Source organism: Natrix helvetica, assembly GCF_964273705.1.
Source record: "Natrix helvetica genome assembly, chromosome: 5".
NCBI classification, from domain to species: domain Eukaryota; kingdom Metazoa; phylum Chordata; class Lepidosauria; order Squamata; family Natricidae; genus Natrix; species Natrix helvetica.
In genome coordinates, this window is record NC_138551.1 from 48,207,895 (window position 1) to 48,226,225 (window position 18,331).

Here is an 18,331-nt window from a genome sequence, read left to right on the forward strand (position 1 = left end):
TAGGAGAAGGCTTTAGCAGGTAATATCATTTATAATCCACTCATCACTGTATGGATTTATTTTATTAAAAAAGACATGTTTCTGACAATATTCACCCGATTAATATTTTTGTTATTACAGCAGATAAATTGGAATCAGATCTAATTTTGTTGGATGCTGAAAAAGACTTCCATTTGATCCAGATTGAATTTATGAAGTGGCTTCTAAGAAAATAGGTATTTCCACCATCTTTTGTTTACTGAATTACAATTTTGTGTCTTCACCCAGTTTTACTTTGTGCCTTTGAATCAGTGTTGACTTCTTGTGATCAAGTCTGGTGCTTTACACTAAACTAGTTCTCTTCACACATTGTGTAGAATTATTAGGAACTGATTTATTTCTCCATCTGTTATCTTATAACCATGGCACCTAACAAGGATGCTTCTTATCTGTATAAATCTCCAATTTGATTCATGAATCATCAACCTCATTTGTTAGAGAATCTCAAACTATTAAGGAGGTAGTGATGCTCAACACTGATTATAAATTGTGCTTATATGCTGGTATTATGTCTATTCTTGATAATTATGCAATACATTAAAAAAGCTTAATGAAGTTGTAAAGCAATATGGTTTAACCCTAACTCTCAAAAAATGGCTAAAAAGGGATGGACATTAAAAACTTTTAGATCAATGTGTCTCTCACATGTTGATTTAATAGTAAGTTAAGAAATGAATTTATTTTGTTTCCTCATCCTTATTAGATATTTTTTGTTAATTAGTTTTCTTCTTTGGACACTCTTTAGCTTATTTTAATCATTACATTGTTAGATTTTCTTTCTTCACTATACAATCAGTACCTTTTTTTTGTTTTATAGTGCTGCAGGGTTTTTTTATAGTTCAATGGAAACAAACTTTAAGAAATTAAAGCTGCCACTGTCTGCCTGTACAGAAATCATCACCCAGTATCGCCTCCACAGCAATAACTTTGTGCAACTCTCAGTCTTATAGGAGGAAATTTAGTCCTTTCAACGACATATGAAATTTGCGTCGCAAACCATTCGATTAGAGAACTACATCTCCCAAGACATCTTTCAGCCGGCCCTGCTGAGATTGGCTAGCAAGTGCGTGACATCATCTGTTTTGACTCTGAGCGGTCACATGTTTGGGGTCTTCTTTGTTTAGAGTTGAGCTCGAACTTGATAAAGACGAAAAAGAGCGAGCGGGCTAAGGAGAAGGAAGCAAGAGGCTTTGCTGCTGCCTACTCTTTAATTCCAGGAAAAAACGACAGACAGGTAAACGTCTTCACTGTGAACTCAGCCGCTTAGAACTGAGCTGAATTCCCCGAGGCCAAAAATGTCATTGGGGGCCGGGTGATCATTTCTATTCCAGCAGAAACACATTCAAAACAACAATGCTAATGCCGTTCATCTTGAACAGCTTGATTTTAGTGCTGACACTCCTTCCCTGACGATAAAATAGATGACCCCCAGCATTGCCCCATCCTTTCGCTTTTCGCGAAAAAGTGTTAAAAGACCATTTTGATGGAGTTTTAAATGCATACGGATTCTTTGTAAAATCTGCCATTACGGAGGAGGGGAAATCCGTTGGTGGTGTTATGTGGCCAGAGAGAACGATACTGGCGCTGATTTCTTTCTTCTGTTGGTAGCGCGAGAAAAGCACATAGCCCAAATCAGAGCACCGTTAGTGCTGTTGACCGCTTTGTTTGTGCATCGAGAAAGGAAGTGGAATTCATCAGGAGGTGGAAAACAATACGCGTGGCGGCGGCGGTGGCGGGGGAGGCGCGCAAAGCGGCTTTCCTTCTCGGCCACTTCTTTAAAATGCGTAAATGTGGATTTACACTGTTGGCGACACAGATTTCGGCGACTTGTAAAAGGGCTAGATCGCGTCTTCTTTTAAGGGATCTTTCCTATTTTGAAACTTAAATAGATCTACCATCTATTAATTTTGTCTTTTCCCTTCCAAATACTTCAGCCAGTGGTTTGGACTTCTATTTCTGTTTGGACCGATTAGAAAGTTTTGGCCAGCAGATTTGGCTTATTTCTGAGAACATCGGGAAGTTCGCCCCTTGTTTTCCCCCGCCCCCAACTGCATTACAGTAACTAGAAGTTCCGTTTGGTGGCGCTTCTACGTTTAGTGGCAAACGCACAGCCTATAAGAAGCGATCTGTGTTGTCCCTTTCCCGTGCTCAACGACAGATTCGTAGAATCCCCCCCCCTCCCATGAGACGGTTGGCGAAGTGGCTGGTCCTCCACTGGACTAGACCATTTTTTCCGGAAGGGTGGACAGAAATCGCTTAAAAAACCTTTAGGCCGTCGGCATTTATTTTAAAGGAGTTAGGCATAACTACTATGAGGAAAAAGAAAAGAAAAAGGCTAAAAAAGGAGAGGATGAAAAGTGGGCACCCGTCCAAACGAGTCTTTTCCAAGTTGATTCTCCCTCCCCAAGATATCGCAGCTTCCTTCTCCATCTTGAGAACTTAAGGAAAGGTCGCTGCTGATTGGAGCGCACCCCAGCTGAAGACGAAGGAAGAAGTGAGCGTGCTTGAAAAATCGCATTCTCTAATTGGACATAAAATGCGGGGAGGCGGGTCTTGTTGCCTGCTCTGTTCGGGTGAAGGTGAATTGTAGGATGTGTTTGTGTTCGTGCGAGCTCCCCTGGCGGCTGTTCGGGTTCGACTCGAGGCCAGTTGTGTAACAGCTGGTGGCGCTGATTGGAGTTACGAGACGGTCCTGTTCCGTTTAAGGTTTCTAAGAACTTCGGCTGTTAGGTCAGCGGGGTGCTGGCGTAACCGCGAAATATTTTTTTTTTCTTTATAAACCCAAATGCCCCTAGCTTTCTGGCAACCTGAGCCTCTTTCCAGATGGCCCGCAGGAAACAACGTGGAATTGCAGTTATCAAGCCTTAGAAACAAGAACGCAAAAGTGTAACTTAATGGCATCGAAGAAATCCCGAAACTGTTCGTGGGTCCACTTACACATTTTACCTACCGTGTGCAGAGCTACAATTTTGTAAGGCGGAAACCCTGTATATGAGCCTGACTTATTCTTTTTAGGAAAAGAGCGTCTGGTGACTTGATGTCCGCTGTTTGGTTTTGGAAATCCCTTCAAATAATACATTGAATTGCCGTAGAATTGTTTTAGCTGGGCTTCCTGAATAAAGTTTTTATAAACTTTAATTAAAGTAATCTTGGAAGCTTCATGCAAACCAACAGAATATGAACCTGTTTTCCCCAAACAGTGTAAAAGTAGCAAAGCTACATATTATAAAACATAGGTGTATATTTTTTTCCCTTCCATTCAATCATGTCAATTTCTCAGACAGTCTGGATGAGTCGCTGCAGGGTTTTTTGGCAAGGTTTTTTCAGAAGTTGTTTGCCTCCCTTCTTTCCAGGATTGAGAGAAAGTGACTAGCCAAAGTCACCTAGTTCCCAAGGTGAGAGTAGAGTTCACAATCCCACAGTTTCTAGTCCCATGCTTTGACCACTACATAAGACTGGCTCTCCAGTTGAAATTGTAAAAAATGTACATTTTTTATAGTTGGCATAATTTTTCTTTATTTTTTTAGATATTTTTTAATCCTGCCTTTATTATTTTTATAAAATACTCAAGGCAGCAAACATGTCTAATATTTCTTTCTCCTCTTATTCCTCCCCCCCCCCCCCCAACCATTCTGTTAGGTGAGTCACTGGCCCAAAATCATCCAGCTAGTTTTCATGCCTGAGGCAGGACTAGATCTCATTGTTTCCTGGTTTTTAATCAGGTGCCTTAACCACTACTTCAGACTACCTATCAATTATTTCATTTGACTCATGGTAAAATGCACAGCAGTAAATATTGCACTACTTATTATCCGTTATTTTATATAATACCAGTTTTCATAATTAATCTGTTCAGTGTTTGGATGAGAAACCAATGGGATATTCTAACACTATAGATTAAACTGGGGTGCTGAAAAAAGCTGTAGTGAGGCAAGAACTCACTAAAGCTTTGATAGCAAGAAAACCACTGCATGTCCATGAAGTCACAGGAGTTGAGCACTATTGGAAAAAGACTTTACTTTTTTTTTCTTTTTTAGAGCAACAAAAAAAAATACAATTGCTTCCTCTTAAGGAGTTATAACTTAAGGAGGTAATTTCAAATTTATATCCCAGGAAAGAAATTCCAGGGCTAACTTGACATGAATATGACGAAGTAGAATTAGACAAACTTAAAGGAAGTAAACAACTTTTGTTCTTGTAATTTTACCTAATCTTGTTAATGATTATAAGGGAACTGCACTAATTCTGTGCAATATTTGGTAGGTAAAATCAAGCTACCTAAAGTAATATTTTTTTAAAAAAACTATGGGGGTAAAGAGGCATGGAATTGATAGGTGAGATTTATTTTAATTCTGTGGTGAGGTAATGTAGAAATTAGTTTTAGGCTATCCACTTTCTTTCTGCCATAATCATTAAACTGAAACTAATTTCCTTGTCATGAAGGGTTTTACATATAACAATCAGCAAACTGAATTAAGCCCAGAAATCTACTGGCAATCAATACAATGACTTCAGGAATAGTGTTATGCTTACTTGAAAGGTACAAGACAGCTGGTTTGGAAAAGGAAGTCATCTTCTACCCAAATATGCTTGCATCACCACAGTCAGAGCTAGAGCAGCACTGACCTATTTCAACCATCACTTTAACATAATAGATACGTGCTTTGGGTGTTTTGTTAACCCAGAAGTTTATTCAAAAACTATAGTTTTAAAAATCATTAGTAAACCCTGTCTATGCACATTTGGGATAAAAAACTTTTGAATAAAGATTACTTGCTTTCTTAACTTCATGAAATTTCTACAACTGTGAGTAATGGTTATCATGCCTTCCAGAAAGAAACACACATACCTAGTTCAGTCTGTTGGTTACTGAAATAAAACATCCATGTCTAACATATTCACATTGTTTCAGATTTACAAGATTTAGTGGTGTTCAGATTGATGCAACAAATGTGTTAAACTGAGAAGGAACTTACATTTTGATAATTCAGAAATTACAGGAATGAATTTTTGTTAACCTAAGTAGAATTGTTACAATTTGCATGGGTTGATGAGGATAGGACTAAATTAAAAGACTTTTGATCTTTCCCTTTATGCTTATCTACCATGCCTCAATTGTTGGATGGCTACCAGTGATCATTAATACATCAACAATCCAATTATAGGCTTCTAAAATATTCTGGATTACTATTTCATTTATTTTCCCTCAGATCATGGTTTTAATGACAAGTAAGTAAGCACGGTTTACCATATTTTTCAGAGTATAAAATGCACCGGACTATAAGACGCACCAAGATTTTGAAGAGGCAAATTAAAAAAAAAAAAGTTTGCACTTTGCAGACCTCCCCAAAACAGGCCATTTTGGTGAAAAGGGTGGGGTTTTGGGAAGCAAAAAATGCCATATTCGGTGTATAAGACGCACCCAGATTTCAAGCCTCTTTTGAGGGAAAAAGAAGCGTCTTATTCGAAAAATACGGTACCTCATGTCTAAATTCACTACCGCCTACTTAAGAAAATCTTCAAATGTTACAACACAAATGTTTCTCATGTATCTTCACTAATTCTATTGCTAATATTTTTTCTACAATACCAAATACGGTTGAAATGAATTATTTGTAATTGCTAAAGCCCCGTTAGCTTATGCTGATCAAGGTGATCAGTAACTAGGTATTTTTTCCAAGAGAATTCTGTAGGTTTTCTTAGACTTTCTCTCAGTTTTCCCACCAGAAATCCAAAAGAAGAATTACAAGTGTCATTAAACAGTGAGTCCAGTATGAGAATGGAGATGTGTGCATACAAAACTGTCCCCATCTAGCTTCTATGTATCCCATTTTGATTGCTCTTAAATGTATATGCAAACATCTCTTTATAGATAAAGTGAAAGTGATGCTTGTGAGGATGAAGTTGCAATAAATTCTCCCTCCCCCAAAACACCTCTTTGTGTAATGGTATTTAATCTCCCTTCAAAGGTCTTTCATTCATTCAATGTATTCTGTAAAGGTTTCCTGTGCTAAGTTTAGCAAAATAGCATTAAGACAGAAGAGTTTAGTTTTGAGAAATAGTTTGCTCCTTTTGACTAAGTAAGACTATAGCCCTATTGCATGGATGAACCAATGTTTTACTTGGTGTATTAATGTCCTTTGTAGTCTGAAATATTTTTAAAATATCTATTTTTAGCACCAAGAAGATATTCATTACATCTCTTCTCCATGATTGCATGAACAGTTGATGTAACCATGGTACTAATACTGGGGCGCAGATTGAACAGAGGGGATAGTCGGGTCCAAGAATCCCCAGTCACCAAGCGCAAAGTTTTTGAAATGGACCCAAAGTCTTTATCAGGCCATGAGTTCTTTGACTTTTCTTCTGGCTCATCCCATGCCGAAAGCATACTTCAGATCTTCAATGAATTTCGTGACAGTCGCTTGTTCACAGATGTAATAATCTGTGTTGAAGGCAGAGAATTTCCTTGTCATCGTGCTGTTCTTTCAGCTTGCAGCAGCTACTTCAGAGCTATGTTTTGCAATGATCACAGAGAAAGTCGGGAGATGTTGGTAGAAATTAATGGAATTTTTGCTGAAGCCATGGATTGCTTTTTACAATATGTATATACAGGCAAAGTAAAAATCACCACGGATAATGTGCAGTACCTTTTTGAAACATCAAGTCTCTTTCAAATAAGTGTTTTGCGTGATGCATGTGCTAAGTTCCTAGAAGAGCAACTAGATCCTTGTAACTGTCTAGGAATTCAACGTTTTGCTGATACACACTCTCTGAAAACACTCTTTACAAAATGCAAAACTTTTGCACTGCAAAATTTTGAGGATGTGGCCCAGCATGAAGAATTCCTTGAGCTTGGAAAAGATGAACTTATTGATTACATTTGCAGTGATGAGCTGGTAATAAGCAAAGAAGAGATGGTGTTTGAAGCAGTTATGCACTGGGTTTACCGGACTGTGGAATCCAGGCGCTCAGTTCTACAAGAAATTCTCACACATGTGAGACTGCCTTTGCTACATCCTAACTACTTTGTTCAGACAGTGGAAGTAGACCAGTTGATTCAAAACTCACCTGAATGTTACCAGTTGTTGCATGAAGCACGAAGGTACCATGTCCTTGGAAATGAAATGATGTCTTCAAGAACTAGACCACGAAGGTAAGATGATCTGCAGAGTAGCTGTCTGTCGAATTCCAAAATAATTTTGTTCAGCTATTAACGTTATAGCTTGATTTGCACATTGGAAAAAGCAAGTGTGTATGCTGCTCAGTCACTACCACTTAATTCCCTATGCTGAAGGAAGTAACTAAGTAGACCTAGAACATAGTTTCTGATTTGTCTGATGTTATGTGGGAATTGAAAAACCTATTTGTTCTCTTTATCAAATCATATATCAAGACAGCCCCTTTATTATTAGGAGTGTAACAAGTTCACATATCCTGGTTTGTTAACATATCCTTGTTTGTTAATATATCTGGAAATCATCAGGTTGCTTAACACTGTTTTCAAATGTATGTAGATTATGTAGCGTTTTGAGATCTTGTTCTTAAATATAATGTTTCGGTCAATTTTAAGTACTGTTGCTAAAATTTGAAAGTGTAAATATATTTTGGGTTTATAGATCAACTGGCTACTCTGAAGTTATCGTTGTTGTTGGAGGTTGTGAGCGTGTTGGGGGATTTAATTTGCCATATACAGAATGTTATGACCCAATGACAGGAGAGTGGAAATCCCTGGCAAAATTACCAGAATTTACAAAATCTGAGTATGCAGTTTGTGCTTTGAGGAATGACATCCTTGTTTCAGGTAATAATTTTATATTATTTGTGGGGGGAGGTGTAATAGAAAAAAAATCTGTTATTTTAAAGAATATGTTTTTTTAATTACCCTATTTTTCAGACTATAAGATGCTCTGGACTATAAAATACACCTTAGCTTTAAAGGAGGAAAATGAAAAAAAAAATCTGCCTGTTTGCCGCCGCCCGTTTGCTACCACCACGGCCAATTCGCCGCAGCCCAATAAAGTGAACATAGAGAAGACTTATTTGTCCATTTCTCAATAACTCTGAAAAGTCGTCTTCATTTATATATGTTGATTTCAATTATAGGGAATGTCCAATTTCCAGTGTGAGAACCTGTATATCTGGTCTGGTTTCCACTGAAATATCATTCCAGAAAATGTTCTTTGATGAGAAAAGGTTTATATCCATTACTCTATAATCAAGAAGTTTTGAAAGTATATGATTGTTCTGCATTTTATTTTTAGTAGTATAAACTAGAGGTTTGCAAAGCATTTCACACTGAAACATTTTGAATGTGAGGTAGTCATTTTGAATACTGTGGCAGCATTTTGTATTCAAAACAGATGTTTTAAGCTTTCTAAACCCAAAATATTTCCAAAATGGTCAAAGCAACATATCTAGCTTGAAAGAACCATTTCGGATTCATCACAGAGCATTTCAAATGTCAAACATTTGACACTCAGAAAAAAGTTTTATACACTTCTACCTGGAACATAGTAATGCATTTTCCACAATGAGACCCAACAGTGACAATACTTATATAATAATAATAAATTCTTTTTTGTTTTCAATAAGGTGGGAGAATCAATAGCCGTGATGTGTGGATTTATAATTCTCAACTTAATATTTGGATCAGAGTAGCTTCTCTAAATAAAGGGAGGTGGCGTCATAAAATGGCAGTCCTCCTTGGTAAGGTAAGGAATCTTTATTAGAGATACTTAGCTTCTGAAGTATGATTGTAATAAAACACTAACCGAAACATTGCATTCTTTTGTCCTAAAGGTGAGGTTTGCTGTTGTAACATGTCATTTTAACATTTGGATTTGTTGATATACTATATACATTACATTTGATGCACAGTTGCCATAGAAAGGATTTCTCAATGTCAGGCCTTTCTTATTTATAACAGGCAGCCTATTATGAGAGAGAGAGAGAGAGACAGACAGATATACTTTTTCATAGGCAAAGCGCAGAAACAGAAAATATTGCTAAAGATAATGAAATAAAACAACATATTGAATAATGTCAAGATAGTCAGCAAGTAAATGAAGTTATAAATATTGGAATAAATTTGTGCTTCATGTTTTCTGTTTTCTGCTGCTGCACAATATTTGATATAGTCCGAGTTGAAGAGAATTTGAAGTCATGTGAAGTAGTGCATGTTCTTCCAGGGTATTGATGAAGCAGGAATAAGATAGGCATGAATGTCCTTATTAACAGAGCAATAAAATAACATGCTTTTATGTCCTGGGATCCACATCCATATATCAAAGAGTTTGGGGAAAGTGGTCAGTTTTTCCCCAAATTAAAAAAAGTATATATATAAACTTTATATATACTTTTTTTAATTTGGGGAAAAACTGACCACTTTCCCCAAACTCTCTGATACCTTGGCCGTGCTTTCTAATGCCAAGCTGTTTCTTCTATTTAAAATTCAATATCATTAAATCTGAAGTATGTGTTTGGCCCGATCTTATCCAAAGAATCATATGAACCCTGCTGTTAAACCATGTGTCATTAAGTTTTTTTTCCTATTAGTAGCTTTCCCCTCACGTTATTTTAGCTTGATAGAAAATCACCCACTGTTATAAGTGGAATAAATCTGAAGGGAGAAAATGGGAGCTTTTGCCAATAGTTATAAGTGTTTATTTATGTGTCTTGTTGGGTACTCCTGGCTTGTCTGAATGATGCAAAATGTGGGTTCATAATGCAACATTTGCATCTATAGTGAGAAATGAATTTTAATTTGATCGTGATAAAATGTTATTCCTTATCTGTATTAGGACAAACTCTTTAATAGTATCTTAGCATTTCAGTCACTTTTACTTGGAAATGTTAATATTCAAAATTTGGATTATTTGCATACAAAGCATATGCGCTACCATTACATTTAGAGTTGTTGCTAGTCTTTTCCTTATTTCCAATTTTAAAAAATACATACCCTGTTTCCCTGAAAATAAGACCTCCCTGAATAATAAGCCCAATCGGGCTTTTGAGTGCATGCGCTAAAATAAGCCTTCTCCCGAAAAAAAGCCCTCCATGAAAATATTGCAACACAGCAGCAGCCATGAAGTGATCATGCTCACCCCCTCCTGCACCTGAAAAATTAGACCTCCCTGAAAATAAGGCCAAGTCTTGTTTCAGAGGTCAAAAGAAAATAAGACCCTGTCTTATTTTCGGGGAAACATGGTAGTTGTTATTTTGAAGGTTGCGTGTATGCATATTTATGTGAGTAAAATCTGGAGTATGTTTTTGTTGATTTTTGTTTTATTTTCTAGGAACTTGTGCAAATTATCCTGTACAATTATATGTGATATTTGAAGCTTCTATGTTTGAGCTGGGAAGAACTTTTGTAACTAAGTGGTAGAAGGAGATATTGTGACTGATGTCACAAAGATCACCCAGCTGCTGAACCAGTTAAAATACATGGAGATGGGGAGGGAGAGAATAAAACCTTAAAAGTAATAATCATAATATGCTCTCAATTGCCAGTTTTTATGCATTTGGATGCATTTCAAATCTTAAAATGGGATGCCTTTTTTCAGCTGCAAAAATTCAATCAACCATAATATAGTAGCATGGAAATACAAATAAGTCCTTAAATGTTAGCAGCCACAGATCATGTGGCTTTTTACAGCCTAGGAACAATAATCTTACGTAAGATTTTGAAAAGTCGAGGCATATCTGAAGACTTTCAGGTTTTGTGTAACTTTTGTGTAAAAATATTAGAGGATAAATACATGCTGATAACATTTTTTACATATTCTAACAGGTGTATGTGGTTGGAGGATATGATGGGCAAAATCGACTGAGTAGTGTGGAGTGTTATGACTCTTTTTCCAATCGATGGACAGAGGTAGCTTCACTTAAAGAAGCTGTCAGTTCTCCAGCAGTTACCAGCTGTGTAGGCAAACTGTTCGTGATTGGTGGAGGTCCAGATGATAACACATGCTCTGATAAGGTTTGATATACTTTTCTCACATTAGTAATATTTTAAAGTGTATTTTTAAACTATCTATGTACAGCTGTAGAGGTAAATAACCCTGTATAAACTGCAGAAAATAATGAGAGGGTAATGAAATTAAAACTATGAAATAACAAAATAAAAATAGAGCTAATACTATATCATATTTCCCATACATTTCTATCCTTGAAAGCATTTTTGCTCCCTCTATGTCCATGCATCAATTCATATCTTCCTTTTCTGTTTAAATTTCTCTCTTGTCTTTTTCAAGCACTCACTACTGCCATCTAACTGACTTTTTAAAATCTTTCCCTTCTTCTCAGCTCATTCATTTTTTCTTTTCTTATTTTTCTGATTCAATCTTCATTTTTTCACTTGGATAACCAGATTATCTGTATCTACTTCTGTCCTAGAGATTTCTCATTTGTGAATAAAATCCATAATCAATCATCATCATTCATTCTTGACTTTTTTTACCACACATATTTTTTAATTGTATTAAAGATTATAATTATAATTATAATGAGCTGTGGTGGCGCAGTGGTTAGAATGCAGAACTGCAGACTACTTCTGCTGATTGCCGGCTGTCAGCAGTTTGAGTTTCACCAGCTCAAGATTGATTCAGCCTTCCATTCTTCCAAGGTTGGTAAAATGAGGACCCAGATTGTTGGGGGCAATATGCTGACACTGTAAACCACTTAGAAAGGGCTGTAAAGCACTGTGAAGTGGTATATAAGTCTAAGTGCTATTGCTATAACAGGAAAATTAAGAAAAAACAAAGATGGAAGAATAAAAAGAAAGAGTAGAAGGGGCAGAAAAGATAGAAAAATAAAAGTAAGAATATAGTTTAAAAAAAGAAGAGAAATACATAAAGAAGCTACTCCCCACCTTTTTCACAAATGTAAACAATTTTAGCAACTTATCAGTTCCTCTTCAAATATAACAAATTATTCCTTTGTATACTCCATCTCTTCTATATAAATAAATTAATAAATTATGGTCATTTTAGGCCTGGTGTCAGCAAAAGTCCATTAAAGGATACCAGAAATAGCAATATATCTACTTTAACCTTGGTCAATAAACCAACTTTATTTATTTGTTAAATTTATTAACTGCCCATCTTCCTGGGCAGTTTACAACAGAAACATTGAGAAAATGATAAAACATGTAAACATAATAGCAAAGCAATGAAACAATAAAAACAAACATTAACAATCCATAACAATATGAATTAAAAGATGGGCAGAGGCGAAGCAGGAAATGCAGCCTCCAATGTGCTAGTCCCCTGTTGGGTCTCCGGGCTAACTGGGAGAGCCAAGTGTTCATGCCCTTGTGGAATGATAGAAAGATGGGAGCAGACCTCACCCCAGCGGGCAGGATGTTCCACAGAGCTTTACATTTTATAATTTTGTATTCCTTCCTGTAACTTCTAATAATCTTAATATTTATTCAAATAATGTTGCAAAAGTTGTTCTCATTTTTTTTCTTTGACCTTTCTCACAAAATTCTTCAAAACTTTAACGAGCCTGTCCCATCCATCCAATATAGGAAAATTATCCAGGTTGCCCTCTTGGTTTATTATTTGCATATCCTATTTAATTATTAAAACATCAGCCATTTCCTTTGTATGTGGAGTTTTCCATGTCAAGAATGACATTTGTAAATCGACCTTCAACTCTGATTCAGTCTTGTCTTGTAAAACCTGTTCCTCTTACATAACATCTTTTAGTCACAGTCCTTCCATAGAGTCAGATGTCTCTGATAACACTATTAATATTAACTTCTGAGTCCATTTTTCAAAATAATGGGAGTTAGACTATTTTGCTACATTCTGTAATTGTAAATCAAGACTGTTCCTTTTTAATTATATTGTATACTTACCTTTAGTGTCCAATTTTTAAAATCTTACTTTAAAAAAAACATTTTCCTACAGGAAGGATTCTTTATAATAAATTCAAAACTCTTATTTAAAAATTATCTGGACCCTTGGTCTGTTTGTAACATTCTAAAATCAAAATTTTAATCATGATGTTTATTGGCTGTTTATTCCCAAGAATATTTTCAATCTTAAACTTGTAGTTAAAATTTTGTTTTGCTGAGACTTATTTTTGAATTACATTACATAAAATAATCCATTTTACACATTTTGCAGCTGTCATTAAATGTTGTTGGCTTAAAGAGAATTTATTTTTAACAGGAGTACAACAACTAAGGACAACTTTTTTTTACTATTTTACTCTTGGGCGAAGATTAGGTAAAGGCAGCATCATGACTTGGGGTGGGGATGGGGAGTTGCCAAGGCAGACTTATGCTGTAGTTCAATATTTATGCTGTGAGAGAGGGAGGGAGGGAGACAGAGACACAGACCCTCCCCACCCCTATCCCCCTTGCATATATTTCCCTTGCAGAATTTCACAAATTAAGGAAACTCTGTGTTATCATATGCTGAAACTGACTTGCTTTCAAGTTTATATTTTAAAACGTATTTTAAACCATAGGTTTAACTATATTGAATCCAGATAACATACTGAATAGCAATTATTTTTAAAAAAAAAGCTTGCTAGAGAAGGTGGTAGTAACATGTACAAACCCAGGGAAAGGCAAATCTCATTCTCAGGCTAAACTGATTCATTAAGTCATTCAAGTACATCTTTTATTTTTAAACAATTACACTTGCTAAACTAAGTCAAAAAGAAAGTATGCAAATTTTATAATGTCTTATGGTAAATGAAGACTAATCTTTGATTTGCTGATCATTTATTACATCACTTAGTAAATGATGTTAAAAATCAAAGAAAGAAGAATTTATAAGCACTATATAATATACCAAAATGTGCTAAAAACTAACCTGTATTTCCTTCTCTTAAGGTTCAATCGTATGATCCTGATACTAATTCTTGGCTCCTTCGGGCAACAATCCCCATTGCGAAGAGATGTATTACAGCTGTATCATTAAACAATCTCATTTATGTTGCTGGGGGACTCACAAAAGCGATATATTGCTATGATCCGGTTGAAGATTATTGGATGCATGTGCAGAACACATTTAGCAGACAGGTAACATCTAAGAACTAAAAATGCTCATATGTACAAGTAAAGATATGTTAACATAGAATTACTAAGTGCAAAATTAGGAAAGCTTTTTATTTCTACATGTTTGTTTTTTATGAAATTGATACTGGAGCATTGGGCTTTTACTCCAATTAGCAAACTGAATTTTTTCATCATGCTGTACTTACAGAAGTAAGCAGGTTGTTCCAATCTAGATCTCTCCAAATATATTGGATTAATTGGCTAACATCAGAATTTTGATGAGAAATTATGGAAATCCAATATATTTGGAGGGCACAAAATAGGAAAGTTTGGTTTAAAGGTATAATTCAGCATAAGACTACTTGAAGTATCTGGAAAGTATTAGGATGGTGCTGTCCTGGAAGTTTGCAGAAACCATATTTGGACTGAGCGTGATACTTGAGGATTTTCGTTAAAAAATTGATTGATTTAGAATTTGCCCAAGTTGATATCTATAAGAGGCAGAAATACTTCTCAGAAAGCATGATGCAAAAGTTTATTGACAAGGAATATATACCAAGCCCAAGCTTAAGAAAAGAAATTTACAAAAGAATAATTTGGTACATTTCTAGCAAAACAATTGTTGTAATATAATTTTACTCTTTTCTCTTTTTGATCTGATGATCAGGAAAACTGTGGCATGTCTGTCTGTAATGGGAAAATCTATATCCTTGGTGGGAGAAGAGAAAATGGAGAAGCCACAGATACTATTCTTTGTTATGACCCTGCAACAAGTATCATTACTGGAGTAGCTGCCATGCCCAGACCAGTATCATACCATGGCTGTGTGACTATTCACCGATACAACGATAAGAAGAATTTTTGAGTAAGAAATCAGGCTCATATTACTGTCAGAATTTGTAGAACAGGAAAGCAGCCTGTTCCAAAGTGTCATCTGGAAAGAAACACTGTTGTGTTTAACATCTTGATTGTTACATATTTCCCATAGTTATGATTTTTAACTTCTTCTGAAATCATTAACAGTTGATGTTACTAAATAGATCATGCTCATGTCCACATTGTATTTTTTCAAGTTAATTTCAAATAGTTTTACCTGCATTTTTCATATTTTCAATGTGATAAGTACTGTTTACTGTCAATGTGAAAAATTGAGTTTATATATGATTTATGTGTAAATGGTTTAAGTAATATGTTGTCCTTTATTTTCCTTCACTTTGAATTTATAGTACCACTATTAGAATAATTTTTAAAATATTTGAAAATAATATACACCAATGTTGTTTTGCATCATTATGAAAGAATCAGAAAGAATATTAAACATATTTAGGTCCATCTGTATAAAAAATCACTCAGTTAAAGGGGTGTTTCTTTTCTTTTTTTAGTATGTGGTATGTGACTATTTTTCATTTTATTTCTAAATGAGACCTTAAAACATCTTAGTTACTTTCTAAATCTTCAGAATTTCCATCTGAAATTAAGTATAGTAAAGATTACATCATAGTTGTCCATCAGAAGCCTAAAGAAGCAACGATTAAGATTAAATTCTGCCACTCACTATATTGGGTTTCAGTATTGGTCCCATATTGGTAAATAACTACTTTAGATTTCAAAAAATTCAATAGTAAGGAGCTTTTGTTTAAGATACAGTAGAACCAATGTACAAGCAGTTGATTAATCATTGTCTTCTATTAAAGAATAAAAACAACTGTCATGTACCTGTTATTAATATTTTTCCAGGTAACATCTCTCTGTGACATGGATCATTTTCTGAATTCTGTTTTTTTTCCTGTAGCATACCCTGTACAACTTGAATAAATTTGACATATTTTAGTGTAGAAAATGCATATTCAAACATGATTTCTAGCTGTGAAAATGATAAGTATACATGTTACCAGCACTTTTGTATTGTGTATTGCTGTGATCAGTAAGTTGTACGGTAAACATTTACAGTACAAGAACATATTTTACAAGGAAAATTCATTATGCCATTTTGTACATTATTGTTTGCTTCCTGAATATTTTCCATATAATTATTACATTGCTGTGAATATTATGAAATTTTCTTGGACATTCTGACATAGGTAAGTTATGTATATTCTTTTTACATCACCATTTTTATATCTGGTCATGTTCAGCCAACATACATTTGCTTGACTAGACTATAAACGTTAATCTCCCACATATACTAACGTTTATCCTTATCAGGAACTGAGTCAAACAAGTGTCCCTGAAAAATATGCCTGATTAAATAGTTTTAATTGATTTTGAAGCAGTTATTATATACTATGTGACATTTCTGGTGCCTTGGAATCTTATATAAGTGTACATTCATCAAATGTTTCAATAAGGACATGGCTCAAAATTAATTATTTACTGAGTGCTTTCTCATAGATATTCTTGTGTTTGCAGTAGGTGCCTTTAAATATTTTTAGCATTGGCTATACACTGGTTCCATTATTGGAAGCATTTGTGCTGCTGTGCAGTAGATTATACATGTTGTGATTTTTCAATAATATATGAATTAACAGTTCAATGAATTTGGTTTCTGTGACTAGAGAAATCCAGGTAAGTTTTTTATTACAGCAGTGGGACAAGAATAGATTTTTATTGAAATCAAAGGGGTTGTTTCCCCTCTTGATTTCATTGGGAAGCTATTCTGTTAGTGAAAATTAATGCACTCCATTTCACGAGTAAAATAATAATACATTAAGGGAGAGCTGGTCAACCTGTTGCCTTTGAATCTCCTTTTGCAGCCATAAAACTGGTCACTATTTTTGAAAAATGACAGCAATTTTTCCTGCCATTTCAAGGGAAACGACAAACAAAAACTATGGATTTTTGTATAGCAAGCCCTATCAAAGTTAAAAATTAGGAACTCCTTGAATCCCCTTAAAACATCCACTTGTCCAAATACGAGAAATGTTCTCCTGCTTTGTAACCCTTTATTCCTTTATCCTACAAAATCCATTTTAGTGTGACCCTTGACATCAAAATTGCTACTTTTGCATGAAATATATCACTTGGCAGCAGATTTTTGTTAAAACAATGTGAAAACATTCATTCATATTTTGAATGTACAAAGTTAAATGGCTGAACCAACTAGATGAAACTTAGTATTTTTCTTGGCATCTATTTTGGAAAAGTTCCATTTAAAAATGAGGCATACTTAGTAGATACGGTATGGTAAATAGTATGTGTACTCCTTGGCATGTTTGCTTGCTTATTTTCAGCTATAGTGAAACTATCCCCCTCCCCCTTAAAACATCCTTACAACTACTGTTTGGATCATATTTGATAATAATTAACTTCAAAAGATTCCTGTTTATACTTCTGAATGAATCAAGTTGCAAATATATGTTTGAAAATGTCAACCAATGCATTTCACTTGTAATACAGCTTGATAGATCGTGCCAAATAAATCTTGCTTGCCATCTACAGGAAATTTGCCCTATTTTACATTTTGGTTATTTCTACTTTAATTTTGCTTGCTTACTGTTTTGCTTAAATCCATTCAAAGGGGAACAGAGGCAGGGAAAAAATCACCTAACTAGAAATTTACATATTTCAGTAAGAATCACTACAGGTATATAATCTATAGTTTACTTGGTTTTATTACAATATACTGGATTTTTCCCCTATAACTACAATCACTGGCCTGCATTTTGATGCTGTTACATTAAATAAAATATATCTAATATTATATCTTACTGAAAAAAAATCCACTGAATAAAGTCAGGATTCTTAATAAAATTTTAGGAATTATCTTAATCTAACAACTTCTCTCCTGATCTACAGTGTACAGGTAGCCACGCCCAGGGGTCATACATCATGTGACGCCACCGTGATTACTTTAAAAAGTTCATCTAGAGCAGGGGTGTCAAATAAGTAATCACGGTGGCGTCACATGATGTATGACTCCCCTGGGCGTGGCCAGCATGCAACCGGCCCATTTTTACAACCCTGATATAGGGGCTATTCAACGTTACAACAGCACTGACCGTGTTACTAATACAACTGCAATGATTCACTTTACAGTTGTGGCAAGAAATGTTGTAAAATGGAGCAAAATTCACTTGTCTTGCTTGGTAACAGAAATTTGTGTTTCAATGGTGATCATAAGTCGAGGACTACCTGTATTATAGACCTATAGAGAGAGCTGGATTCAAAGAGCTACATATGATTTGGAGCACACATATGATATGTACAAGTGTGTACATATAGCACCTCTCAGAATAACTGCATCAAGCTGGTATGAATCTTTAGAAAAAGATGTGC

General features: G+C 35.1%; 1 protein-coding gene across 5 annotated transcripts; it reads left to right on the forward strand.

Moving 5' to 3' along the window:
• The first annotated feature begins 1,140 nt into the window (after window positions 1-1,140).
• KLHL24 (kelch like family member 24) lies at window positions 1,141-17,858 on the forward strand. 5 transcript variants are annotated; one of them, XM_081953863.1, is made up of 7 exons: window positions 1,141-1,273; window positions 6,217-7,195; window positions 7,659-7,843; window positions 8,635-8,753; window positions 10,832-11,020; window positions 13,892-14,080; window positions 14,724-17,858. In XM_081953863.1, exons 2-7 carry the CDS (start codon window positions 6,276-6,278, stop codon window positions 14,919-14,921), a joined length of 1,800 nt encoding a protein of 599 aa, XP_081809989.1. In that variant the 5' UTR covers window positions 1,141-1,273; window positions 6,217-6,275; the 3' UTR covers window positions 14,922-17,858. The 5 variants fall into 5 exon arrangements, with proteins under 5 accessions (XP_081809989.1, XP_081809990.1, XP_081809993.1 ...); XM_081953864.1 differs by lacking the exon at window positions 1,141-1,273 and adding an exon at window positions 2,615-2,769; XM_081953867.1 differs by lacking the exon at window positions 1,141-1,273 and adding an exon at window positions 2,633-2,717.
• Window positions 17,859-18,331: the final 473 nt, after the last annotated feature.

What these genes read in the sequence shown, in the direction of transcription:
- KLHL24 (XM_081953863.1), top strand. Translation starts at nt 6,276, where the DNA reads ATGGTACTAATACTGGGGCGCAGATTGAACAGAGGGGATAGTCGGGTC. An exon ending in TCAAGAACTAGACCACGAAG is followed by an intron (nt 7,196 to 7,658) that starts GTAAGATGATCT and finishes TTGGGTTTATAG; the next exon opens with ATCAACTGGCTACTCTGAAG. An exon ending in TGGCAGTCCTCCTTGGTAAG is followed by an intron (nt 8,754 to 10,831) that starts GTAAGGAATCTT and finishes ATATTCTAACAG; the next exon opens with GTGTATGTGGTTGGAGGATA.